The 27,251-nt window shown below is 39.3% G+C and overlaps 2 protein-coding genes across 4 annotated transcripts in view; one reads left to right on the top strand and one right to left on the bottom strand.

Moving 5' to 3' along the window:
* LOC127494401 (transmembrane O-methyltransferase homolog) overlaps positions 1 to 16,298 on the bottom strand; it is a 204,330-nt gene extending 188,032 nt beyond the window's left edge. Inside the window, exon 1 of one of the 3 annotated variants that reach the window (XM_051860291.1) lies at positions 16,070 to 16,298. The gene's annotated coding sequence lies outside the window, so the exon portion shown is untranslated. The remainder of the gene's footprint in view (positions 1 to 16,069) is intronic. The other 2 variants (XM_051860289.1, XM_051860292.1) reach the window with 2 other exon arrangements.
* Positions 1 to 27,251, top strand: part of LOC127494395 (uncharacterized) — a 492,193-nt gene that overhangs the window by 209,335 nt on the left and 255,607 nt on the right. The window contains exons 34-38 of the mRNA XM_051860279.1: positions 21,530 to 21,703; positions 21,977 to 22,150; positions 22,542 to 22,715; positions 24,012 to 24,185; positions 24,310 to 24,480. Coding sequence (XP_051716239.1) covers positions 21,530 to 21,703; positions 21,977 to 22,150; positions 22,542 to 22,715; positions 24,012 to 24,185; positions 24,310 to 24,480 — 867 coding nt within the window. The remainder of the gene's footprint in view (positions 1 to 21,529; positions 21,704 to 21,976; positions 22,151 to 22,541; positions 22,716 to 24,011; positions 24,186 to 24,309; positions 24,481 to 27,251) is intronic.

The raw sequence follows: 27,251 nt of genomic DNA, 5'->3' as shown, positions 1-27,251 counted from the left end.
CAACCCAGGTACTGGTTCCAAGAGTCCTGGCGGCCATGACAGAAGGTACGGAGGAAGCGGCCAATCTCTTGGATCTTCCGTCCTGTCTGCCCGTTCGATTGTGGATGGTATCCCGATGACAGGCTGACGGTCACACCTAGGAGCGAGAAGAATGCCTTCCACACTCGAGAGATGAACTGGGGTCCTCTATCTGACACGATGTCCTCCGGGATATCGAAGTATCGGAATATGTGATTGAACATGAGTTCAGTGGTTTCCATGGCAGTGGGAAGTCCTTTCAAAGGAATCACACGACAGGATTTGGAAAATCTGTCTACAACCACAAGTATACAGGTCATTAGAGGCTGGGAGATCAGTGACGAAGTCTACTCCTAGGTGTGACCATGGTCGGTTGGGAACGGGCAGAGGAAGGAGCTTGCCAGATGGTAGATGTGGTGGGCTCTTCGAGATGGCGCATTCCCTGCATCCCTACACGTACCTTCTGACATCGGCAGCCATGTTGGGCCACCAGAAGGGATCCTTCAGCAACGAGAGGGTTTCATTGACCCCCGGGTGGCCAGTGCCAAGTGAAGTGTGCGCGGAGTGAATAAGTGGAGTGCGCCGTGTCCGGATGATGTACTGGAAGCCCGGTGGACAACCCGGCGGAGTGTTGGTGGAGGCATTGGAGGAGGGTAAGGTCTCGGTAGACCAGGTGATGGGGCTGACGATGATCTTTTCTGGGAGTATGGGTTCAGGTTCCTCTGTATTCTCTTCTGGAGTGTGTAGCCGTGACAATGCGTCAGCCTTGATGTTTCTGGATCCAGGTCGGTAGGAGATTGTGAAGTTAAAGCGTGTGAAGAACAAAGCCCAGCGGGTTTGTCTGGGATTGAGTCTTTTTGCTGCTCGGAGATACTCCAGGTTTTTATGATCTGTTAGGACCAGGAAGGGATGTCTGGCTCCCTCCAGCCAATGCCTCCACTCCTCGAGGGCCAACTTGACAGCAAGAAGTACTCGGTTGCCGATGTCGTAGTTCACCTCTGCCGGATTGAGCTTGCGGGAGAAGGCGGCGCATGGATGGAGGCGGCTTGGGTTCCCCTGCTGCTGTGAAAGGACCGCTCCTACTCCTGTGGTGGATGCGTCCACCTCTACGACGAAGGGTCTGTCCGGGTCTGGATGGACCAGGAGAGGAGCGGTGGTGAAGGCTTCTTTGAGGGTGTTGAATGCTTCTGTGGCGGCTGGAGTCCAGGACAGAGACTTGGGCTTGTTACGGAGGAGGCTTGTGAGCGGGCTGGTGATGGAGCTGTAACTTTGGATGAACCGTCTATAGAAGTTGGCGAATCCGAGGAAAGTTCCTTAACAGTAGTGGGTGTGGGCCAGTTCTTGATGGCTTCCACCTTCCCCTCGTCCATCCGGATGCCACTGCTGTCAATGTTATACCCAAGGAACTGCACTGAGGATTGATGGAAGGAGCATTTTTCGGCCTTGAGGAATAGCTGGAATTCTCTCAGGCATTTCAGGACCTCCGCAACGTGGCGGCGATGTTCGGCCATGCTCCGGGAGTAAATCAGGATATCGTCTATATAGACCAGAACGAACTTGTGGAGAAACTCCCGGAGCACCTTGTGTATGATGTCCTGGAATATGGAGGGGGCGTTGACGAGGCCATACAGCATTACCAGGTATTCGTAGTGTCCGGTGGGCATGACGAAGGCCCAGAGTCTTCAAATTGTCCCCCTCACATATCCGGATGAGGTTGTACGCGCTGCGGAGGTCCAACTTGGTGAAGACAGTGGCACCATGGAGATGTTCCAGGGCCGCTGGGACGAGAGGAAGGAGGTACCTGAACTTGATGGTGATGGAGTTTAATGCCCGGTAGTCTATACAAGGCTGCAAGCCTCCGTCCTTTTTTGCCACGAAGAAGAAGCTGGACGCAGCAGGGGAAGTCGATGGACGGATGTAGCCTTGAGCCAGAGCCTCCTCGATGTACTCCACCATGGCCTTCTCCTCCGGGATGGACAGGGGATAAATCTTTCCCCTGGGCACTGACTCACCCGGAAGCAGATCGATGGCGCAGTCTCATGGCCGGTGTGGAGGCAGCTTGGAGGCTTTTCTTGGGCAGAAAACATCACTGAAGAGGGCGTAACTAGAGGGAATGTCCACTGAACGTCTCTCGATGGGACTCTTGATGGATGTGGTACAGACAGGAAGATGATTGGAACTTGGATTGCGTGGAACAGGCAACGCAGTGAAACAGTCAGGGAAGCAGGTGTCGCCCCACTTCAGGACTTCGCCAGTCCTCCAGGAGATGATGGGGTTGTGCTGCTCCAACCACGGACGCCCTAGGATCACGTCAGCTGGGGATCTCTCCAGAACCAGCAAATGAATGTTCTCCACATGAAGTATTCTGACTTGAAGCTGTAGTGGTCCAACACTACGACTAACATGTCTCCTGCTGACGGGTTTTCCGGTTATTGAGTGGATCTGGTAGGTTGACGTCGTTGTCTTGGTCTGGAGGTTGAGCTGACGGCAGAGGGCGCCGGAGATGAAATTTCCTGCTGACCCAGAATCGAGGAGTGCGGTAACTGGAATGGAGATATCAGCAGCAGCAAGTTTTACAATAGTGGTGAGTGGTTTCATCGTGTTAGGAGAGGGAAAGATGGCACTCACCATGGGACGAGTTGGGCATGTGGAGATTACATGCCCAGGAGAACCACAATACAAGCACAGATTCTGGGTCAGCCTTCTCTGCCGTTCCGTGGGAGTCAGACGAGTTGATTCTATTTGCATGGGTTCGTTGGCTGGTTCTGGAGGGTTGACGGATTCTGGTCGGCAGAGGAAGGTGTTGAGCTGTGACTGGCCTTGGTGCTCTTCGAGGCACGACTGCATACGGGTGGCGAAGCGGATTGAGAGCTGGATAAACTGTTCAAGGCCGATGGTGTCCTCGTATGCAGCGAGATGCAGCCACATTCGAGGATCCAATCCCTGTCGATACGTTGTAAGTAGCGCTTGTTCGTTCCATCCACTTCTGGCAGCGAGAGTTCTGAATTGCAGAGCATTTTCATTCACAGACATTTTTCTTTGCTTCAAATTATAAAGTTTCTCACTGATGGAGGAGTCAAAGGCAGGTTCTCCAAACACTTCCTTGAAGTGGTCGACGAAGCTGGAGTACAACTGAATCATAGTGTTATTTTGGGACCAAATGGAATCGGCCCATTGAAGCGCTCTGCCATTTGAAGGGGAATTTAAAATGCTACCTTTGAGTGTTCGGTGGGAAATAAGTGCGGTAGCATCTCCAGGGCCAGCGAGCATTGCAGGAGGAATCCGTTGCAATCCTCTGCCGAACCAGAGAAGGGTGCCGGTTTGGCCTTGGGACTGGCGTAAACAGGAGATGAGGAAGCGGTGGCGGTGTTCCCGGAAGTGCTGGCTGGTGGAGGTGACGGGTGAATAGGGAATGTGCGACGCAAAGCGTCAACCGGGTCCTGGAACGGGTCGGGATGGCTCATGCTTGTGTTCCGCTGTTATGGTCCGGTCTTCTGTTACAATATGGATGGGCCGGAGACAGAAGATCACAGATACGGTAGTTTATTGGAACACAAGCAGAGGTACAGGTGACAACAGGTGAGTAGCAGATGCAGTGGTAGTGATAGATGGATGATAGAATGGTAATACTGTCCTTTTGTGGATTGCAGGGTGGATGCTGGATGATAGCGGTAGAAAAGTGGAGACGAGGAAGACTGACGACACTCACACACGGACTGGAGACACAGGAGGTAACTCGGAGACACAGGATACAGGTAAGTAGTACTGGGAGTCCTTGAGGTAAGCAAGAGATACTCAGGAGATGGAGTGCGCTGTGACTGGTGGGTGTTGGAGCCTGGCGTGTCTGTGACACCTAACTTCCTAACATCTTTGTTCTCTTCACTTTAGCCCTGATGACTGAGTCTTTTTATCTGTATGTTTTGGTGCAACGGTAATCTAGTAACGCATACAAGTCTTTTAAAACATGATCAGCCTTTTCAATTTGAGCCAGAGCACAAAATTAGTGAGGGTGAAAACATCGAAGCTGTGCAGTGTCTCTGTGGCTATTCGAACTACTGTTGTATGATTGCCGTGTTAAAATCGTCTGATCACCTGAATGCATTACACACAGATAAACATGCTGAGAAGATGCTGCTGTTTATGAGATCACAGATATCTCGTGCATCACAGCACACACAAGCTTTGAGGCAGTCTGTCTCAATCCAGATGTGTTATAGGCTTACCTTCGTCAGTCTCCACGACAGGCGCAGCATTTGGTTAAAGCATACACTTACATCCATCGGCAACTGTAATCTCCTTCAGCTGTGGTCTACTAAAAGCCTCAAAGTCATCAGGGCTAAAGTGAAGAGAACAAAGACGCGGATCTTTAGGAAGTTTTATTCGTCCACATTCTTCACAACTTCCCATTCTTTTCCTCTCTTACCGGTAGAAAAGCAGTTAAGACATCACTTCTCTTGTTGCCCTTCGACTGAAAATTACAACCAAAAGCTGCACAATAGCATCGTATATTATATTCCGAGTTGTGTTGCGTTAAAAATATCAACAGGACAGTGTCAGTAGCTCAGTGAGTGCAACCATTTGACGTCATTCGCATAGAACGCTCTGTACACCTAAACAAAATGGCGATGCCCATTGTCCAAATATGTCATGGATTTTTAAAATAACGTAAATCATTCATGGGTTTTCTACTACATATTTCAGTAAGAGAGATCATTTATGTTATATTAAGCCATACAAGTCCTAACACTAGGGGTTCCCTTTAAACTGGGCTTAATCAAACATGAAACCTGTATTTCCTGTAGTAAAGTTTTTTATCTTTCTGCTCTTTGTGTCATTAGTGTAAGATCAGACTCACATGTGTCCAGCTCTGTGTCTGTGAAGAGTGACCGGTCAAAAGGTGAAGCACCAAAATTCAGTGAGAGAAAACCATCAACTAACAGAAGGTATTTCATGTGTTTTGTGTTACAGCATTGCATTAGCTTAGATAATTGTGATGGAAATGAAATAAAACAATAATTCAGAGAACACAGTGTCTGATAGTCTCCTTTCCTCTTTATTGAACTCAGTCTGGAGCATTTCTACAGTTATACAATTACAAGGAGGCATAAATTCACCATGGAAAATAGATCTTACAACCCAAACATGAATTATGTCCTTCCATCCATCTTCAGTCATAGATGGACTTTTTGTGTGTCTATACTGCATTTAATTACTGTTTACAACATTAAACCATTTTAAATGAGAATATATGAGTATCTCCTGTAGTAAAGTGTTTTATCTTTCTGCTCTTTGTGTCATTAGTGTAAGATCAGACTCACATGTGTCCAGATCTGTGTCTGTGAAGAGTGACTGGTCAAAAGGTGAAGGACCATATTTCAGTGAGAGAAAACCATCAACTAACAGAAGGTATTTCATGTGTTTTGTGTTACAGCATTACATTAGCTTAGATAATTGTGATGGAAATGAAATAAAACAATAATTCAGAGAACACAGTGTCTGATAGTCTGCTTTCCTCTTTATTGAACTCAGTCTGGAGCATTTCTACAGTTATACAATTACAAGGAGGCATAAATTCACCATGGAAAATAGATCTTACAACCCAAACATGAATTATGTCCTTCCATCCATCTTCAGTCATAGATGGACTTTTTGTGTGTCTATACTGCATTTAATTACTGTTTACAACATTAAACCATTTTAAATGAGAATATATGAGTATCTCCTGTAGTAAAGTGTTTTATCTTTCTGCTCTTTGTGTCATTAGTGTAAGATCAGACTCACATGTGTCCAGATCTGTGTCTGTGAAGAGTGACCGGTCAAAAGGTGAAGGACCATATTTCAGTGAGAGAAAACCAACTATCAGAAGGTATTTCATGTGTTTCTTATTATTGGACATAGACTGTGTGAATAGACTGAATATTTTCAGCAAGTATTTATCATGAAGCTTTATCATTCAAATATAATTTCAATTTACGAACAGCAGTGCTACAAAAACCTAAAGAAGCTAGGATTCTTATGGACTGTTTTAGGGTATGGTGCAAATGGACTCCATGCTTTTAAACAGCCTAAGTTTTTCTAGTTTTATTATGTTGTTTTAAGTTCCATGTGAATATTGTAAATACACCTTATTTATTCATTTCTGTTGTCTGTCTCATCTTTTTAAACACTCATAACATCTCACACAGTATAATCTGACCCCAATTTTAATCAATTTAAAATCGACCGATAGGGCCGATCGTTACATTATTTTAACACAGAACATGACAAAACCGAATAAAACACATACCTGGGACAAACAGCAGCAAAAGGCTGATCAGAATGCAGTGCATCGATGTTGCATGAGAAGTCTTAAATGAAATAAACAGAAGTTCGGAGTTCACAAGCAGGCCAATTAACACACTCTTCATCTTATCGTCACAAATAACACATATTTGACTCGACCAACACAACTAGGTAGTGATGTTACATTCTGTGCCGAGGCTTCAGAGCGTGTGTCGAGAAATCCCGGAAGCTTTCAGTGAAGCACATATCGAGGCTTGTATCGCTTTAGACCAATGACGTCATTGATGACGTTCGAAGCCTCGCTTCCGCCTGACTGGTTCAGGATGCAATTTGAATTTTGGCGCAACATTTTGACAGATACAAATGCTGGTCATATACTCAGAATATCATCAAAAAGTTGATTTATTTCACTGATTCCATTCAAAAAGTGAAACTTGTATATTATATTCATTCATTACACACAGACTGATATATTTCAAATGTTTATTTCTTTTAATGTTGATGATTATAACTGACAACTAAGGAAAATCCCAAATTCAGTATCTCAGAAAATTAGAATATTACTTAAGACCAATACAAAGAAAGGATTTTTAGAAATCTTGGCCAACTGAAAAGTATGAACATGAAAAGTATGAGCATGTACAGCACTCAATACTTAGTTGAGGCTCCTTTTGCCTGAATTGCTGCAGCAATGCGGCGTGGCATGGAGTCGATCAGTCTGTGGCACTGCTCAGGTGTCATAAGAGCCCAGGTTGCTCTGATAGTGGCCTTCAGCTCTTCTGCATTGTTGGGTCTGGCATATCGCATCTTCCTCTTCACAATACCCCATAGATTTTCTATGGGGTTAAGGTCAGGCGAGTTTGCTGGCCAATTAAGAACAGGGATACCATGGTCCTTAAACCAGGTACTGGTAGCTTTGGCACTGTGTGCAGGTGCCAAGTCCTGTTGGAAAATGAAATCTGCATCTCCATAAAGTTGGTCAGCAGCAAGAAGCATGAAGTGCTCTAAAACTTCCTGGTATACGGCTGCGTTGACCTTGGACCTCAGAAAACACAGTGGACCAACACCAGCAGATGACATGGCACCCCAAACCATCACTGACTGTGGAAACTTTACACTGGACCTCAAGCAACGTGGATTGTGTGCCTCTCCTCTCTTCCTCCAGACTCTGGGACCCTGATTTCCAAAGGAAATGCAAAATTTACTTTCATCAGAGAACATAACTTTGGACCACTCAGCAGCAGTCCAGTCAAGACGCTTCTGACGCTGTCTGTTGTTCAAGAGTGGCTTGACACAAGGAATGCGACAGCTGAAACCCATGTCTTGCATACGTCTGTGCGTAGTGGTTCTTGAAGCACTGACTCCAGCTGCAGTCCACTCTTTGTGAATCTCCCCCACATTTTTGAATGGGTTTTGTTTCACAATCCTCTCCAGGGTGCGGTTATCCCTATTGCTTGTACACTTTTTTCTACCACATCTTTTCCTTCCCTTCGCGTCTCTATTAATGTGCTTGGACACAGAGCTCTGTGAACAGCCAGCCTCTTTTGCAATGACCTTTTGTGTCTTGCCCTCCTTGTGCAAGGTGTCAATGGTCGTCTTTTGGACAACTGTCAAGTCAGCAGTCTTCCCCATGATTGTGTAGCCTACAGAACTAGACTGAGAGACCATTTAAAGGCCTTTGCAGGTGTTTTGAGTTAATTAGCTGATTAGAGTGTGGCACCAGGTGTCTTCAATATTGAACCTTTTCACAATATTCTAATTTTCTGAGATACTGAATTTAGGATTTTCCTTAGTTGTCAGTTATAATCATCAAAATTAAAAGAAATGAACATTTGAAATATATCAGTCTGTGTGTAATGAATGAATATAATATACAAGTTTCACTTTTTGAATGAAATTAGTGAAATCAACTTTTTGATGATATTCTAATTATATGACCAGCACCTGAACAACCCATGGGATCCCCTCAAAATGTGTGGTTTTAGAATAATAATAATATCGCTATTATGACCAAAGAATTTATTTAAACCCATTTGATAGTCCCATTCATTTGAAGCCAATACGTTTATTACACGGTTATGTCATGCAATCATTATATACCACCAGAAAATACACATTACATTCATATAAATAGATTAGTCTATGTGTAAATTGATTTTTTTCTTCACCATTATTTCTAAGCCTTAACTGCCATACAATACAGTGTATCAGATCACATCAGGTCATCTGTAATGTATCTGCTTGTTTTACAATTTTTGACCACCAGGTGGTATTGTGAGCAAATGAACTTTGAGAAATGAACCCTTTTGTGAACCACTTGGCTGAAAAGCTTCAATGCTTCATGAGGCTTCATCTCGCCATCACTACAACTAGGAGCTGACAGACAAAATAAGTACACTTTTGTGTAGTTTAAAGTATAAGCTTGGGCTTGAAAATGATCCAAACTTAGTTATTAAGATGGAGCAATTAATGATGCAACTTACCAGCAGGACGAGATATGCGCTCTGCTGATTACATAGCTCCGCCCTGCAATATGTGCACAACGCGAGCAACACAACAGCCAATGGCGAGTTTCCCCAATTTATGCTGAATTTAACTAACATATTTTAAACTCCGTTACACATGTCAGTACGTCAATGTGGCAGTTTCATTGTTTCCTTACGTCTTACAGTTGATCTACTTCAAAGTTCGTCTTGAGAGAGCAGTTGTCATGTCGGTATTAACAGCTGCACAAAGTGTTTTCAACCACACAGTATCTTTATTTCTGTTACAAATATTCAAATTATCACAGAAGTGCTGAGATAAAAGTTTATAGTTCAGATAAAACACTAATGTCTATGTCATCGATCAAGATGCAAATATTGAAGCATGGCGCTGAAAACGACGCATTTATCGATTACATTGTTTCACCACCAGGTGGCGACAAGTGACTGTTAAAAAATGTATTTGACGTTGAATCTTCATTCAACAGATTCTTTCAAACACACTGATTCATCCAGTAATGAAACAAGAGTATTTATAAGTGAGTCATTGAATCATACATCCAAACAGATTTTTAAAAAATAATTAATTCAAATATATTTAAAATTTTAAAATAGACTGCAGCAATTAATATTTTGTCAGAACCTCCAGTAAATTACGCTATTTCATTTAATTGTCATTCAGAATTGTGATCTTGATTTGAAACAAACAAAAGAGTTTCTCAATTTATCCAGAATTGTGCAGCTCTAAGTTTCTTTAACACTCATTTATTTAATCTTCATATAAAATATAAGAAAGATGTGTTTACATTTTATTTTGCTTTGTTTTAAAATTATTTGTTGTTTGCCTTAATTAAAATGCATTGGTAAAATTCAAACATTTTTTTTCTACTAAAATTTTTTTCAATAATTATCGATACCGATCAATATGAAACTGTCACGAATGCCAGCGAAGTTCCCTTGATCAGCCACCGGAGGTCTCACTCTCCCGAGTACTAACTGGACTACAAATCCCAAGCGCCCACATACCTGGCCTGATTACGGTGCACCTGTTTCACGTCAGCCAGCTATTTAAGCCACACCCACACACACACACTCCTCGCGAAGTATTGTTTGCCCCGCAACAATTTCTGAGCGTTATTCCCTGTGTATTGACCTTGTTTGATTACTGACCTTGTTTGATTACTGACCTTGGATTGTTTGCCGCCTGCCTGTTACCCTTTGTTTGCCTGGACTGCGTCTTTGATTGTTTGCTGCCTGCCCCGATCTCTTGCCCGGTTATGACCACGATCATAGGACTGTCTCTGACACTGTTGTTTACCCTGGTGATTTGACCCACGCCCCCAGCCTGTACTGTGAGTTTGCTGTTTGCTAATAAACCGCTTATGGATCCCAATCAACCTGAGTCTGCGTCACAGAAACATTATATCGTGATAATTTTTTTAGTTGTATCGTCCAGCCCTAGTTTCTTGTAATACCCATTTATTTTAGTGTGCTGTCATAACTGCTGCAAAACATATACATATATTAAAATACCTATTGTTAATGCAGAATTCACTATATATTTATACTTAAATAGATCCTACACTTTAACAGCATAAATTTTAAACAGCTAAAAACAATAATAATATTTTGCCTGGAAATGCAGTATTTTATTGTCTAACAGGCTTCAATGGGAGACGTTAGACTCAGACATTCAGACTCACAGGAAACACAAGAGTTTCAGAGACAATCTCCCAGAGATCTTCCAGGTAAGAAAACACATTTTCATAAATGTTTATAATATATTTAAAACAAACAAATCGGTTACTGAACATTTCTTGCACAAATACTAGAATAGAAATTTTAAGAACCCATAAATAATAATCAAAATGTAATAAAAAATGTGGTGTTTTTGTACTTTTTTGTCTTAAAAATTACAGCAAATTAACATGTTTGCTTTTTTAACTGGTTTAATTTATTACAAATATTTTTAATATCTAAATAAATAAATATTTTTGACCAAATATGGATGTGGATCTGGTTAAATTGTTGTTCTGTGTCTTATTTTTTCTCGCTTTGTAGGATCTTGAGAGCAAAATAATCACGTTTCTGAAGAATGAACTAGAAAAGTTTAAGAAAATATTACAAAAAGAGAACACACAACACTTTGTGAAGGACTTTAATGAGAATAGATGCAGTACCAAAGCAGCAGCTCTTGATCTCACACTACATTACCTGAGAGAGATGAAGCAAGATGAAGCTGCTGATGCTCTAGAAGGTCAGAGACTCAAGATCATCTGATTGACACTTATAAATGTAGGAGAGAAAATTAAGACTAAAACTGTCTATTTTCTGTTCCTGTGTTTAGATGAGCTGTTCTTCATTCATCAGCTAAAATGTGGCCTAAAGAAGAAGTATCAATGTGTGTTCGAAGGAATTGCGAAGCAAGGTGACCCCACACTTCTGAATAACATCTACACAGATCTCTATATCACTCAGGGTGGCAGTGAACAGGTCAATACTGAACATGAGGTCAGACAGATTGAAGTTGCTTCCAGGCGTCATGAATCTCAAGAGATTCAGGTTAAATGCACACAATTGTTTGAAGCTCCTGAACAAGACAAGGAGATCCGGACTGTACTGACAAAAGGAGTCGCTGGCATCGGAAAATCAGTCTCTGTGCAAAAGTTTGTCCTGGACTGGGCTGAAGGAAAAGAAAATCAAGATATCAGCTTCATATTTCCTCTTCCATTCAAAGAGATGAACTTAAAGGAGAAAGAAATACTAAGTTTGATGGACCTTATAACTCAATTTTTCCCAGAGACAAAAGGACTGAACCTTACAAGAAGGAATCAGTTCAAAGTCCTGTTCATCCTTGATGGATTGGACGAATGTCGCCTTCCTCTGAAGTTTGATCGTAATGAGACGTGGCGTGATGTATCGTCACCAGCCTCTCTGGATGCTCTCCTAACAAACCTCATGAAGGGAAATCTGCTTCCTTCTGCTCTCATCTGGATCACCACCAGACCAGCAGCTGCCAGTAAGATTCCTCCTGACTGTATCGACCGGCTGACAGAGATACGAGGATTCAGTGACTCACAAAAGGAAGAGTACTTCAAGAAAAGATTCACGGATCAGAATCAGGCCAAAACAATCATTGATCATGTTAAAAAATCAAAGAGTCTCTTTATCATGTGCCACATCCCAGTCTTCTGCTGGATTTCAGCCACTGTTCTCCAGAACATTCTGGAGGAGAAAAGAAATAATGATGTGAAAAACAATCAGGCTGATGAGATCTCTAAAACACAGCAGGAATCAAATACTGAAGACACTCCCAAGACTCTGACACAAATGTACACACACTTTCTCCGCTTTCAGATCCAGCAGAGCCGCCGAAAGTATGATGGAGAATATGCAGCAGATGTTTCCTGGGATAAAGACGCCATCCTTTCACTGGGGAAACTGGCATTTCATCAGCTGGAAAGAAACAACGTGATCTTCTATGACACAGACCTGGAAGCCTGTGGTATTGACGTCTATAAGGCATCAGTGTACTCAGGCATGTGTACCCAGATCTTTAAGGAGGAAACAGGGATCACTATTGGTACCATGTACTGCTTTGTTCACTTGAGCATTCAGGAGTTTATTGCAGCCCTTTATGCACATCTGTTTCTAGACATCAACAAGACAAGTGTGTTTGATCACGAGTCTACAGAACAGGAAAACAAAAATGAAACCTTGATTGATTTACTCAAGACTGCAGTGGACAAGGCGCTCGAGAGTGACAATGGACACCTGGACCTTTTCCTTCGCTTCCTCCTCGGCCTGTCACTCCAGTCCAATCGACGACTCTTACGAGGTCTGTTAACACAGCATGACGACAATGACCAGAGCAGCAAGGGAATAGTTCAGTACATCAAGCAGAAATTAGAAGATAATCTGCCTGCAGAGAGATCCATCAATCTGTTCTACTGTCTGAATGAACTGAACGACCAAACTCTGGTGAAGGAGATTCAGACCCACCTTAGCAAAGGAAGCCTCTCATCTGGTGACCTTTCACCTGCCCAGTGGTCTGCTTTGGTCTTTGTGTTGTTGACATCAGAGGAAGAGCTGGAGGAGTTTGATCTTCAGAAATTCAAGAAATCAGACGAGTGTCTCATTAGATTATCGGCAGTCATCAAAACCTCCAGAAGAGCTCTGTAAGTCAATTAATGTTTAGTCATGTTTTTGTCTCATACAGGGTATAACAGACTATTTAAAATACATATATTATCAGTTGTTACACTATATCTCCCAATAAAATGTTATTTTAAAAGCTTAATTTCATAATAGTTTTAGTTTTGTAGTTTCAATTTTGGGGGGCAAAACAATGTAATGCAATACGTAGATCAGTGGTTCCCAACCTTTTCCAACTCGCGGCCCACACATCCAAACACGTGTTATTGTGCTGGTACATTAAGGACTGCCATGGACCAGTGACTCCTAAAGTTTTCGGATATTTTTCATATTATGTGTGGTGGTCAGTTCGCAGCAGTGACAAATTGTCTTTTCCAATAAGTTTAAATATATTTTTTACCTTTTTAAAGCCATATTTTCACTTATTATTAACTTCTTGTTTATTGAACTGTTGTATAAAATCAATATCACATTTGTAATCATGCTGATATTTGGAGAAAAGACAGCACTTTTCATGTGATGTTGGTTAACTGTATTAAATGATATAAATATAAAAGTCATACGGGGCATTTTTGCCCCTTATCTTGAATTTTGGGGGCATTCTAAATGAATTTTTATAGACTAGATCACAGTGAAAATATGCACTCTAAATTCGTATGCGCACTCGTCTAACCTACTACACTACATCACGTAGTGAATACACGCACTCTATGGGTGTGTTTTTGTTTTGTTTTTCTGTAAAGTGAGGGACAATACTCGATAATTTCAGATTGTTAAAACAACAACTAGATATCATCGTACATAGACGATATAGGCCTATACACCCCTACGATGCAGCACTGGCCCAATCCGGCAAGTGACAGTTCCGTCAACTGTCCCAAGGGTCGTCTCCACGCTGGCCCTGGGCCATCGAGCAGTCCTTATTGTCGAGCCCTGATATATATATATATCTCAAAGCAAAAAACTGAAGTGCTGCACGGGGTATGAGTTCGAGCCCGGTGGTCTTTGGGTGCAAGGGATAGTTCACCTCGTAAAATTGAGGATGGTCCAAGGCACTTGAATCTGATAAAGGCTTTTTTAAAAAGTTTTCTATTTCATCATGGCTAAATATTAAAACAGGTGACAAGTGCACAGTCTGCACACCTACGCGTTGCTGCTGATTTTGCCTTCGTCAGGGTGTGAGTAACAAACACATTCAGAGTTTGAGCAGAAATTAATTAGTCTAATGACAATCACCTGGTTGTGCTACACAGGACAAACAGAAGAGGAAGTTCGACGATTACATAAATTAAATCAAACAAAGTATAATCAATATAAATAAAGGAAAAAGTAAATAAACAAATGATAATAATATATTGAATGAAGTAAAGTATATAACTCAGACTCCACAACTCAATATATATAATTGATAATGTACATAGTGTAACTTTAATTTCTGAAGAAAAAAAAAACACTTTTTAACAGTGTCACAAATATACACATATATATATATATATATATATATATATATATATATATATTAGTGTGTGAGTATTATTTATGTAAAAAATATTAAATAATGGAAAATATATTTTATATTTGTATATAAAAAATGTTCTATCTAATTTATTTGTCTTGTAGGTTAAATAATTGTAACTTAACAGACAAAAGCTGTTCAGCTCTGGCTACAGTTCTGGGATCAGATACTAATCTGAAAGAGCTGAACATGAATAATAATAAACTGCAGGATTCAGGAGTGAAGCAGCTCTGCACTGGACTGACGAATATAAAGTGTGAATTGGAGATATTGAGGTAAGTTGTGTTACAACAGAAGATATTTTTTTTAAATTTTTTTACTTTTAAATATATTTTAATCATGACAGCTCTCGGACTAGGTTTTAGCATGTTATTGAATATGGCAATGTGGAATTTGTGTCAATGTCCAGCCTAGGCATGTGACGGTATCAAATTTTCATGTTGCGATAATGGCTGAAGCTTTTATCACGGTATACGGTATTATCACGATATCGAAATAAGTTGCAAAAAAAGTGTTGTCATAGTATACCAGGTTTAAGAACTCTTTTTACAAAAAGAACTCTTTAAAGAACATTTAAATACAATAACGCAATACACAAAAAAATATAAAGTAAAATGTTTCAAACAGATTAAAGTGCAAAAGAATTATAAAGAACAACAGGTAACACTTTATAATAAGGTCTCATTATTTAACGTTAGTTAATGCATTAACTAGGATTAAGAATGAGCAATAGCTACATTTGTTACAGAAGATATTATTTTTTTTGTTAATGTTAAAAAAATACAACTGGTCATTGTTAGTTTTAGCTCAGGCCCATTAAATAATAGTTACAACTTTTGATTTTAGTAATGATAAGAGATTTCAGTGATTTTAGTTGATTTTTTTCTGGGATAAGTTACATTGGGTTCCTCAGAGTGTATTCTTTTTACCCAAAGAAGGAGGACAAGGATTAAAGGTGCCCTAGAATCAAAAATTGAATTTACCTTGGCATACTTGAATAACAAGAGTTCAGTACATGGAAAAGACATACATTGAGTTTCAAACTCCATTGCTTCCTCCTTCTTATGTAAATCTCATTTGTTTAAAAGACCTCCGGAAAACAGGCGAATCTCAACATAACACCGACTGTTACGTAACAGTCGGGATCATTAATATGTACGCCCCCAATATTTGCATATGCGAGCCCATGTTCAACGCATTACACAAGGGCAGTTAGTATTAACGTCTGGATCTGTGCACAGCTGAATCACCAGACTAGGTAAGCAAGCAAGAACAATAGCGAAAAATGGCAGATGGAGCAATAATAACTGACATGATCCATGATAACATGATATTTTTAGTGATATTTGTAAATTGTCTTTATAAATGTTTCGTTAGCATGTTGCTAATGTACTGTTAAATGTGGTTAAAGTTACCATCGTTTATTATTGTATTCGCGGAGACAAGAGCCGTCGCTATTTTCATTTTTAAAAACTTGCAGTCTGTATAATTCATAAACACAACTTCATTCTTTATAAATCTCTCCAACAGTGTGTAATGTTAGCTTTAGCCACGGAGCACAGCCTCAAACTCATTCAGAATCAAATGTAAACATCCAAATAAATACTATACTCACATGATCCGATCCATGCATGCAGCATGCATGATGAACATCTTGTAAAGATCCATTTGAGGGTTATATTAGCTGTGTGAACTTTGATTATGCACTGTATAACTGCACTTATAGTCGAGAGCTCGGGAGGGCAGGGAGCGAGAGATTTAAAGGGGCCGCGCAGCCTGAATCGCCGCATAGTTAATGATGCCCCAAAATAGGCAGTTAAAAAAATTAATTAAAAAAAATCTATGGGGTATTTTGAGCTGAAACTTCACAGACACATTCAGGGGACACCTTAGACTTATATTACATCTTTTGAAAACACGTTCTACGGCACCTTTAATACATCTTAAAAGTAGAACAGCAGCTTTTCGTTTACAGTTTTTGCAAAGATTTCTTAATGGTTCAGTAACTTCCAGCTGGAAAGTAGTTGCATGTAAAATATTACAAAATCATGGAAATTTGAAAATGGACAAATCTTTTCTTTATGGACTTGTCAAAGTTGAATATCAATGGAATGCCTTATTTTATCAGGATGTTTTTAAAATGTGGAACATGTTCAAATTACAAAGAGAAGGTCATTTTAAATCTCTTCCCTGGCTCCTAATATAATACAGCTAATATATGGAGCACGCTTTGATTTAATACACAATGACTGTACAATTCCTGAACTCACTGAAACACTTGTGGCTTCCAGAATATGTACAACTGTTAGGGTTCGGAAAGAAGAGGATTCAATTTGCAGGGTAATACACAGTTTATTAGGGAAACAGATCAAGGAGTAACAAAATACCAGCAAGGGCTAGACTGGATAATGTCCACAGTCAATGACGGCCTCAGGTAGCAAGACAAAGTCCATGGAACTGAAATGCCCAGCCAAGAGCAGTCTGAAGATGAGCACAATCCAGCAGCCAGGGAAACAGGGAGACTGGAGAGAAAATAAAAAAAAAGAAAAACTAAACTAAACTGATCTGAAGGCAAAAACCACAAGAGAAAAAATAAAATAAAATAAAATAAAGAATAAGTAACCAGAAAAAACTGTTATGCCAAAAAAAAAAAAAAAAATCCAGTTGGTTAAAACTAAAAGTCAAAATAAAGAGCTCTAGTCACAGCAAAAGAAAAACAACATAGAAACTTGAAATTAGGCAACAAAAAAAAAAAAAAAAAAAAAAAAAAAAAAAAAAAAAAAAAAAAAAAAAAAAAAATCAAACTGAAGAAAATAAAGCTTGACTAGAAAACTAGGAACGGCACAAAGAAAAGAAGACGTGAACAACGACGCATTAACGCTCTGGCACGGAACAAAAAACACGGAGGGAATATAAAGGAAAGCTAATGAGGAGTAACATGTGAGATTAATAATGAGTTAACAGGGTAACAAGAGGGCGGGGCAACAATAGACAGTTGAACACATGGTGCAAACAACATAACACATGCTGAAACACATGGCGAACGAACACAAACGCCACACGCGTGACCAGACAAACAAGACAGCCGTGTGTTCCGGATGAACAGCGGTACAAACACAAGGTAGATCAAACCGCCGTCCTGACAACAACGGGGAGTTTAGTTAATTTGACAGGACCAGACTTTGAGAATACGGAAAGAGTTGCTTTGAGTCTGACTCTAAAGATCAGGTCAAGACAATTTGTTTTTTATTTGCTAGAAAAAAAAATGGAAAAAAAGACTCACTTCTGATGAACTGAAACTTTTATCTTATACCGTGAATGCAAAAATGTTCCTAATGAAAAAGATGTTTTATCTGATTCTTTTAATTGTACCCGTGTCAGATGATGTTTTCGGTATTGTAACAAGTCGTCACACGAAGTGGGATCCATATGCAGGCTTTATTAACAGATCTCGTAGTCAAACAGGCAGTGGTCAAACAGGGGCAAACAGGAATGGCAGGGAAAAGGCAGAATCATAGTCTTACAACAGGGCAGGCAGATAAGATGGCAGGCAGATAGAAATCACAAGTCCAGTAAACAGCAAATAGTCCAAGGGCAGGCAGCAGAGAATCGTTAACGGGGATTAAACAGGCAGACAGAATAAAGAATGCTCAGAAATGTACACCGTGGCAGTACAAGACCTCGCAATGATGGCGAGGTTGAGTGTGGCTTAAATAGTCCAGGTAATGCACAGCAGCTGGGTGTGGCAATCAGCACCAAGGTACGGGGCTTGTGGGAAATGTAGTGCGTGTGTGAGAATGTATGTGTCAGTATTCCGGCGAAGGCTCCCTCTGATGGCCAGAGGAGGGAATCACGGAGTTCGTCTCTGTGACAGGTATGTTTTTAAGTTCCGGAAAATCTCTGTCTTCATTTTTTTCCAAGTACCGGTAAATCTCTTTATAAAGCTTGTGTTCTGGTTTTTAACAAAAAAATGCTTGATAAGAGGGTTGACACACCATGGCGTAATGTTTCTGTGTGATGATGATAAATCAGATTGGAGATCATTTTATAAGCCAATTTTAAGTACAAGAGTTGGGGACGTACAATGGAGACTTTTACACGGTGCAATAGAGACAGAGCGCATTTAGGCCACGCCCACACCGGTGGGGGGGGAACAATCCAACCGTCTGCATTGACTTTGTATTGTGTGAGGCTGCCTCCTTGTCATTTCTGACTTATAACAAAAAACAGAACAATGTCTAAACACTGATATGTGACAAGGTGTACAGAAAACAAGCTAAAAAACCCTGAACTAAGTTTTTATAAGCTATCGAACCGTAAAAGCCAGCTTTTAAGGAGACAAAAGTGAATACAGGCCATAGGACATGAAGCATCAGCAGGAAGAATGGGTACATTTTGGGATCCTGACACTCAGTATGCCTCAGTAAGCCTATGTGTGCAGTAAACATTGTGTCACTGTTAAGTCAAATATCCAAATGTCAGTTTTATATATTATATTTCCTGTCGCTGATTACATTACCCTCCAGTGGGTGTAGTTCTCAGTGTAATATAACATGTATATCTCTGTCTCAAATGCCTGTATCCACTTTTGTGTCCTTAAACGCTCGTTTTTTGGGTCGACAGCTTATAAAAACTTCTGGGTTTTTGGTTCAGGGTATTTTAGCTTGTTTTCATTACACCTTGTCACATAGCAGCTTTTAGACATTGTTCTGTTTTTTGTTATAAGTCAGAAATGAAAAGGAAGCAGCTTCACGCAAAACAAAGATAATGGAGACGGTTGGATTGTTTTCCCCCCCTGGTGGGCGTGGTTTTCAGATTTCTTTATAGCAGGTTATATCGATTGTTTTTGATTGAAAAGGTTTAGTTAATTACAAAATTTATTTTATAGTTTTAATGAATCTTTTTCTACAGACGTATTTACTGTTGGTTTTAAATATGTTAGAAGAGGTTTATTTCAATTCAATTCACATTTATTTGTATAGCGCTTTTCACAATACATATCGTTTCAAAGCCGCTTTACAGAGAATGCATGTCAACATTACAATTTGGAGACTGCAGTTAGCTAATAATGTAATAATTTAGGCGATTAACATACAATCACTGTTAGCAATTTAATTGAAGGTAGAAGCAATGAGCTCCTGGAAAAATGAATTACATATTAACAATAATTAGGATATATAGAAATTTGGGAATGTGCGTGTTGATCCAGATGTTGCGTCTTCTGAAGTCCTCGCAGGAGTTGGTGCCGTCTCTTCAAAGGTGTTGGTCATCTGAGGTCTTCTTAAGAGGCTGGATCCAAACTGAAACTGATGTACTCTCTAGTCACGGAAACGGAAAAGCAAATGGAGAATAATTAGCATAGCTGCTGTTCATAACATTAAGCAAAGATAGTCATGTGCAATTGATCTGATATGAGATGCATTATGTGAATGCTTGTCTGAAGAGATGTGTCTTTAATCTAGATTTAAACTGGGTGAGCGAGTCTGAGTCCCGAACATTATCAGGAAGGCTATTCCAGAGTTTAGGAGCCAAATGTGAAAACGCTCTCCCTCCTTTAGAGGACTTAGCTATCCTAGGTACAACCAGAAGTCCAGAGTTTTGTGATCTTAAAGAGCATGAAGGATTGTAGGGCGATGGAAGATCGGTTAAGTACACAGGAGCTAAACCATTTAGAGCCTTATAGGTCATTAGTAGTACTTTATAATCGATACAGAACTTAATAGGTAACCAGTGAAGAGATGATAAAATTGGTGTTATATGATCATATTTTCTTGACCTGGTAAGAATTCTAGCAGCTGCATTTTGTACTAATTGTAGCTTATTTGTCAATGTTTACATTTTATTATAGATCAAGCAAAGTTAACGATTTATATGAGTAGAAAAACTAGAACTGGGATCAGATCAAAATATTAATGCTATGTTTTTAGCTACAATAAAATCCAGAATACTCAGTGATTTTCATTTTTACAGTTCCATGGATGACCTTTTTAAATGAAATGGTGTAAAAATGAGGGTCTATGCTCTGTTGTTGATGGAAACATTTTTTTTTTCTCTTCTACTAATGTAGACAGTGTATTTTTTTTTTTTTTTTTTTTTTTGAAAAGTGCTTAATGAAAATAATAAAGTCTTTTTCAAAATTTAAAAAAAAAAATTCTCTCTCTCTGCTAATGTAGGTTAAGCTGCTGTGATATGACAGATGAAGGTTGTTCTGCTCTGACTTCAGCTCTGAAATCAAACCCATCACACCTGAGAGAGCTGAACCTGAGCTGGAATGAACTAGGAGACTCTGGAGTGAAAAACCTCAGTGATCTACTGATGAACCCACAATTCAAGCTGGAGAAACTAGAGTTAGTATCATTATACTGTACAGCAGTTACAGTGAGATTAAAGTTCACTGTTTAGTTTAAGACAACTGGACTCAAGTCACATCATTTATAGCGCTGCACTTTCTGCTGTTACTCCATCTGAAGAAAGATTCAGAAATACTATTAGTTAACGGCTTGTTATGTGAATCAGTAGAAAGAGCATTAAACTTTAAAGCATTTGAAACTTTGTGGATGTAAAATAGTTTTATACTGAAATCTGACAAATCTTTGCTTTGAAACAATACAGAAGTGAGAACAGACTAAAAACAGCGTAACAAATGACAGTAGATTATTCTGACAGAGTTACAGTTATACTGGACTAATGCTACTTTTCACTAAATCTTGCAAAATGTGTATTTAGAGGTTGTAAACTACACTTTAAATGACTTAAAATAAATTGATTCATGTATAAGATTTTCTTCTATTGAAAATGTGAAATCTGTCCATTTAAATATTAACTTTTCTATTGTTTCTAAATTGATCCTATATATTAATCTCCAGTGATAAATTCACTTATTTGTGGAGTGAGGACGGATCCAGACTTGGATTGTAACTAGTGTCCTCAAATGCTCCTGTCTTGGTTTGTTCATATCATGAAGTTTCCATGATTTTGCTGGTGTATTAGTGACTGTATGGCATTTATTAATGATTCATTTAACTCACACATGAACTGAACATGGATTTGAGTCATTTTCTCTTTCTGTCTTCAGTCTGAATAGATGCAGTATTACAGAGGAACAGTGTGTCATCCTGACTTCAGCTCTGAAATCAAACCCGTCACACCTGAGAGAGCTGAACCTGAGCTGGAATATAATAAAAAACACAGGAGTGAAGCACTTATGTGACGTACTGAAGAATTCACACTGTAAACTGGAGAGATTGAGGTCAGTAACATTCACATACAAGAATCAAAATGCTGAAAATCACTTCAACAGTTTAAACTAAAACACTTTATACTCAATATCTCATGAAGAGTCTGAGTTCACATTATATTTGTGTAAAATTCTTCTCCTTAATATTTTGTGATCTGGTGAAATGAAGATGATGATCTCACTTCCTCTGTCTGTTTTATTTACATGAAGATGATGTGACTTTACAGAATAAGTTATTCTTCTCTTATTTCCTACTCTCTCTCTCTCTCTCTCTCTCTAATGTAGGTTAAGCTGCTGTTATATGACAGATGAAGGTTGTTCTGCTCTGACTTCAGCTCTGAAATCAAACCCATCACACCTGAGAGAGCTGAACCTGAGCAGGAATGAACTAGGAGACTCTGGAGTGAAAAACCTCAGTGATCTACTGATGAACCCACAATTCAAGCTGGAGAAACTAGAGTTAGTATCATTATACTGTACAGTTTACTGTTTAGTTTAAGTTGCATTGTTTATACCATAGCATTACATCTTCTGGCCTTTTCCATTGGTCACAGGTAAAATTAGGTGTTCAACTAGTTGCATTGCAAATATTTTAAACAATGCACGGATTGTGTACATGTTCCACAGAAATATCATGAGATTTGCATCTGCTGCTATAATGAACAAAAGATATTTAGTTTAAAAAATGAAAGAAGAAACAACAGTTTACAACAAACAGAACTAGTGTGACACAATTACAAGCAGAATATGGGAAATGTAGACTAAATGAGAGACTATGTGCCTGCTGTAGCTCTTCAATAAGATGTTCATCATAGATGTGAGTAATGTTCTTTTCTCTTTCTGTCTTCAGTCTGAATAGATGCAGTATTACAGAGAAACAGAGTCTCATCCTGACTTCAGCTCTGAAATCAAACCCATCACACCTGAGAGAGCTGGACCTGAGCTGGAATGATCTAGGAGACTCAGGAGTGAAAAACCTCAGTGATCTACTGAAGAACCCACAATTCAAGCTGGAGAAACTACAGTTAGTATCATTATACTGTACAGCAGTTACAGTGAGATTAAAGTTCACTGTTTAGTTTAAGACAACTGGACTCAAGTCACATCATTTATAGCGCTGCACTTTCTGCTGTTTCTCCATCTGAAGAAAGATTCAGAAATACTATTAGTTAATACTATCAGTCTATCTCAAACTCACTGTTTAGTTCCTGTTTTGAAGCCCCTCCTTCCAAAATACAACATGTGCTCTGATTGGTTTGCTGGACCCATGTGTTGTAATTGGTGAACTGCTTAGAGCGTGTTCTGGAAATGTCACATCCCTTACTATGACCGCGAGTTTCATTTGTTCAGGTTCATTTGTTCAGTTTGTCCCACTCCTCCTTGCAAAGCTGCTTCAGTTCAGTGCAATTTGTAGGCGTATCTAGCATGAACTGTATGTTTCAGGTCCTTCCACAGCATTTCAATGGGCCTTAGTTGTGAATTTTATTTTGAGGCCATTTCAAAACTTTTCTTATTTTTAAACAATTTTGATGTTGCTTGTATGTTGTGCATCATTCAGAACAAATACTTTCACACTTGTACAGTTTTTGGTAATTGAATCCTTGAAAGTGACAGTGGCTATGTTTACATGCACCAATTTTCATCAATCCGAATGAATTGAATCCGACTGCAGATCTGTTAACGTGTACTCTAAACATCATAATCAGATTCAAATATCCGTTTATATGTGTTTTACATACATTCAGATTAAAACTTTTGTGCACGCGCTCATATCAATCACACTTGCGGAGACAACCATGGATGTGACACCAACAGAGCTCATCGTTATTTTTGCCCTGTTGACATACACATTCATAAATCAGCAACGGTTTTACAACTAAAGACGTGAATGTGAACTTGTGCACTGTGTAATGCGTGTCAACATTGCACTGCGCATGTGCCCCAGAGACTCCTGAATACGATTGAGAAAGTAGTTGCATTCAAGCATTTAGTTGATTAGAAAAGGAATAAACCACCCCTTCCAATTCAATTGAAATTTAATTCGGATTGAGCTCAATCGGATCGATTAAAGTGTTTACATGAACATTTTTCAATCCGATTGAGCCGTCAATGGATTATTTAGGTGCATGTAAACGTAGCCATTGATGTCTAACATATTAAAGTTCTCTGTGCCTTTTTGTTTGCCTCCATATTCAGTTGTCAAAATATAATTGACTTTAAGGATTTATATTATTCTGGTAATGAGTGAATATATCAGCCGAATGAATAATCAGAATAACTGATTAATCAGCTGAATGTTACATTTTCCTCTCTGTTCTAGACTCTCTAACTGCAGTGTAACAGAAGAAGGTTATAAAGCTCTGGCTTCAGCTCTGAGATCAAACCCTTCACACCTGATAGAGCTGGATCTCACAGGAAATGATCCTGGACAATCAGGAGTGAAGGAGCTCGATGATTTACTACAGGATCCAAACTGTCAACTGAAGACACTGAGGTGAGACGGGATGAAATAATTAACAAAATAAATTATATGCATTATATGGAACTGCTGGATGTTTTCATTACAGCAGGTTTAGTTGAGAACTGAATTGAATTCAGATTCATCTTCCCTTCTGCAGGTTTTTGAGTCCTGCTGCAGATGAAGCCTGTCAGTATGTGAGTGGAATTGTGGGTAAAAACCCGTTACTCCTGAGAGAGCTGAATCTGAGTGAACATAAACTAGGAGACACAGGAGTGAATCAGATCTCTGCTCTACTGCAGGATAAACACTGTCGACTCAACACACTGACGTGAGTATTGTTCATTCATTCATAATCTTACATTTCTGTTAATAGTACTGTTACTGTAGCTGATATAATATTTCCTGAGATCAGTCTGAGTTCACTTTATATTTGTGCAACAATTTTCACCTTAGTATTTTGCAATCTGTTGAAATGAAGATGATCTAAATTTCCTGTGTCTGTTTTATTTGCTAATGAAGATGATGTGACTTTACAGAATAAAGAGTTTTTTCTTCTGTCTTATTTTCTGCTCTCTCTCTCTCTCTCTCTCTCTCTCTCATTGAGTGAGGTGTGTGAGCGGATGTGTGTGAGAGCGTTTCTACTCTTTCTTATTTCTGAAACATATTGAGATTGTGTTTCATCTTTTTCTTTTGTTTTTTGTTGTTGTTGTTTGATAAGTTTAGGTTAGTTTAGGTTTTTTCCCCCTCGTGCCGCCTTTAGTGGCGTCCGCATGGCGTCTCCTACGGGGGGAACAATGCCGTTTTCCCTCCGGAATGGGTTTAGATGCGTACCGGAGCCGACCGCTTCGATTGAAGATGTGTTGGTTGTAGTTGGTGATCAAGTTGGTCACGAAAATATAAATTCAGCTTCGCAAATGAACAAAGCCGTTGTGGTTTTTTTGAAGAATGAACAACTTGTCAATCAAGTAATTGAAAACGGGCTTTGGGTGAAAGGAATGTTTTTGCCGGCAACTCCGTTGTATGCACCGGCTACAAAAGTAACTATTTCAAACGTTCCTCCGTTTATTAAAAGTGAAGTGATTGTTAAAGAATTGTCTCGTTTCGGGAAAGTAGTCAGTCCGGTTAAGATGGTACCTTTAGGATGTAAAAATCCAGTGCTAAAACATGTACTGTCATTCAGAAGACAGGTTCACATGTTTTTAAATTCTCAGGATAAAATTCTAGACGTGTCTTTTAGAGTGAATGACGGAGATAGTTCCTATGTGTTATATGCAAGCACTGAAAGTTTACGGTGCTTTGAGTGTGGTGATATTGGCCACAAAAGATTCTCGTGTCCACATAAAAATAGACCAGAGGAGCCTCGGATAAGAGAAGAACAAGAGGTGGAAAATGAAGCTACAATGGAGAGTCAGGGTGGCCAGAATCTGGAACTAGAGAAAGTTTCAGAAGGCCAAAGTGTGGATACTGGTGAAGAGAACGAGGTGAGTGCAATTTCTAGTGAATCTGCTGTTTTTTTGCAAGAAGAGCAGCCTTGTTGTAGTAGCAAAATAGGCTTAAAAGCAGTGACTGCTGCTGAAGATGTGGTTTTTGATGAGGTCTTGTCAGTGAGTCAGGATGTAAAGGTGGTGACTGCTGTTGAAGATGTGGTTCCTGATGAGGCCTTACAAGTGATTCAGGATGTAAAGGTGGTGACTGCTGTTGAGGATATGGGTGTTGATGAGGCCTTATCAGTGAGTCAGGATGATGGAGTAAAGGATGATGATTGTTGCTCTGATATATCTGATTGTCCAAAAGTAGGTAATAATTTATACACTGTGGAACAGATTAACGAGTTTTTGGATGAAACAAAAGGTAGAAAGGTAAATGTTGCTGATTATTTCCCGGATACTGACACATTCGTTGCTTCAGTTGTGTGGGCACGTAAAACGTATAATTTTTCTGTGTTATCACAGCAGAAACGCTTTCGGTTGAAAAAGCATATAGCTACGATAAGGCAAAAGAAAAGAGTAGGAAAGGAAATGAGGGGCGAGTTTTTTAAATAATTACAATGTTTGTTTATCTGCCTCTTTGTTCCTTTTTTCTCTGTTTTTCCTTCCTTTTCTGTCTCATGGAGCCATTGCGCGTAGCATCTTTGAACGTAAATGGCCTTAGAGATAGGACAAAACAAGCCTTGCTTTCAGAATATTTAAAATTAAAAAATATTGGAGTAATCTTTCTTCAAGAGACCCATAGTGATAAAAGTAATGAAGTGGAATGGGGCTTATGGTGGGAGGGCAAGTATATTCTCAGTCATGGCTCCAATGTTAGTTCGGGTGTCGCTATATGATTTAGTCCAAATTGCAAGGTTAAAATTTTATCTGAACATGAGATAGAGCCAGGTCGCTTATTAGTTGTAAAAGCAGAAGTAAATGCTCATAATGTAAATTTTGTTAATCTTTATGCAAATAATAAGGGGTCTGAGAGAATTGTTCTCTTTAAGAAAATTAGGGATGTTTTAAATACATTAAAATCCAAAGATATTGTTATTATAGGAGGAGATTTTAATTGTACTTTGGATTTTAATATGGATAGAAATAATGAAGAAACACACTATCAGTCTTCATCTGTTTTGGCAAATATTGTTAAAAGTTTAGAGTTAAATGATGTATGGAGAACTGAAAACCCTTTTTTAAAACAGTATACCTGGGTGAAGGTTTCAGAAGGACAGGTTTATGCAGCAAGATTGGACAGATTTTATATTTCAAATAACTCAAGGAATCGAATTTGTAATGCTAATATAATTCCTAATATTATTTCGGATCATAAAATGATTACAATAGATTGTGTATTGTCAAAGCAATGCAAAGTAGGTTCATACTGGCATTTTAACAAAAAGTTGTTACAAGATGCTGTTTTTTGTGCAAATTTTAATTTATTTTGGCAAACATGGCAGATGCATAAAAATGATTTTAGAGATATTATACAGTGGTGGGAAGTTGGAAAAATTCAAATAAAAGTTTTCTGTCAACAATATACTTGTTGTTCATCAAAAAGATTGGAAAATACGATTAAAGACCTTGAAAATTAGATTTTTGAAATTGAAAATAAAATGTTGGAAAG

Source organism: Ctenopharyngodon idella, chromosome 14 (genome assembly GCF_019924925.1).
Source record: "Ctenopharyngodon idella isolate HZGC_01 chromosome 14, HZGC01, whole genome shotgun sequence".
NCBI lineage: Eukaryota > Metazoa > Chordata > Actinopteri > Cypriniformes > Xenocyprididae > Ctenopharyngodon > Ctenopharyngodon idella.
This window is presented reverse-complemented; position numbering and strand designations above follow the sequence as displayed.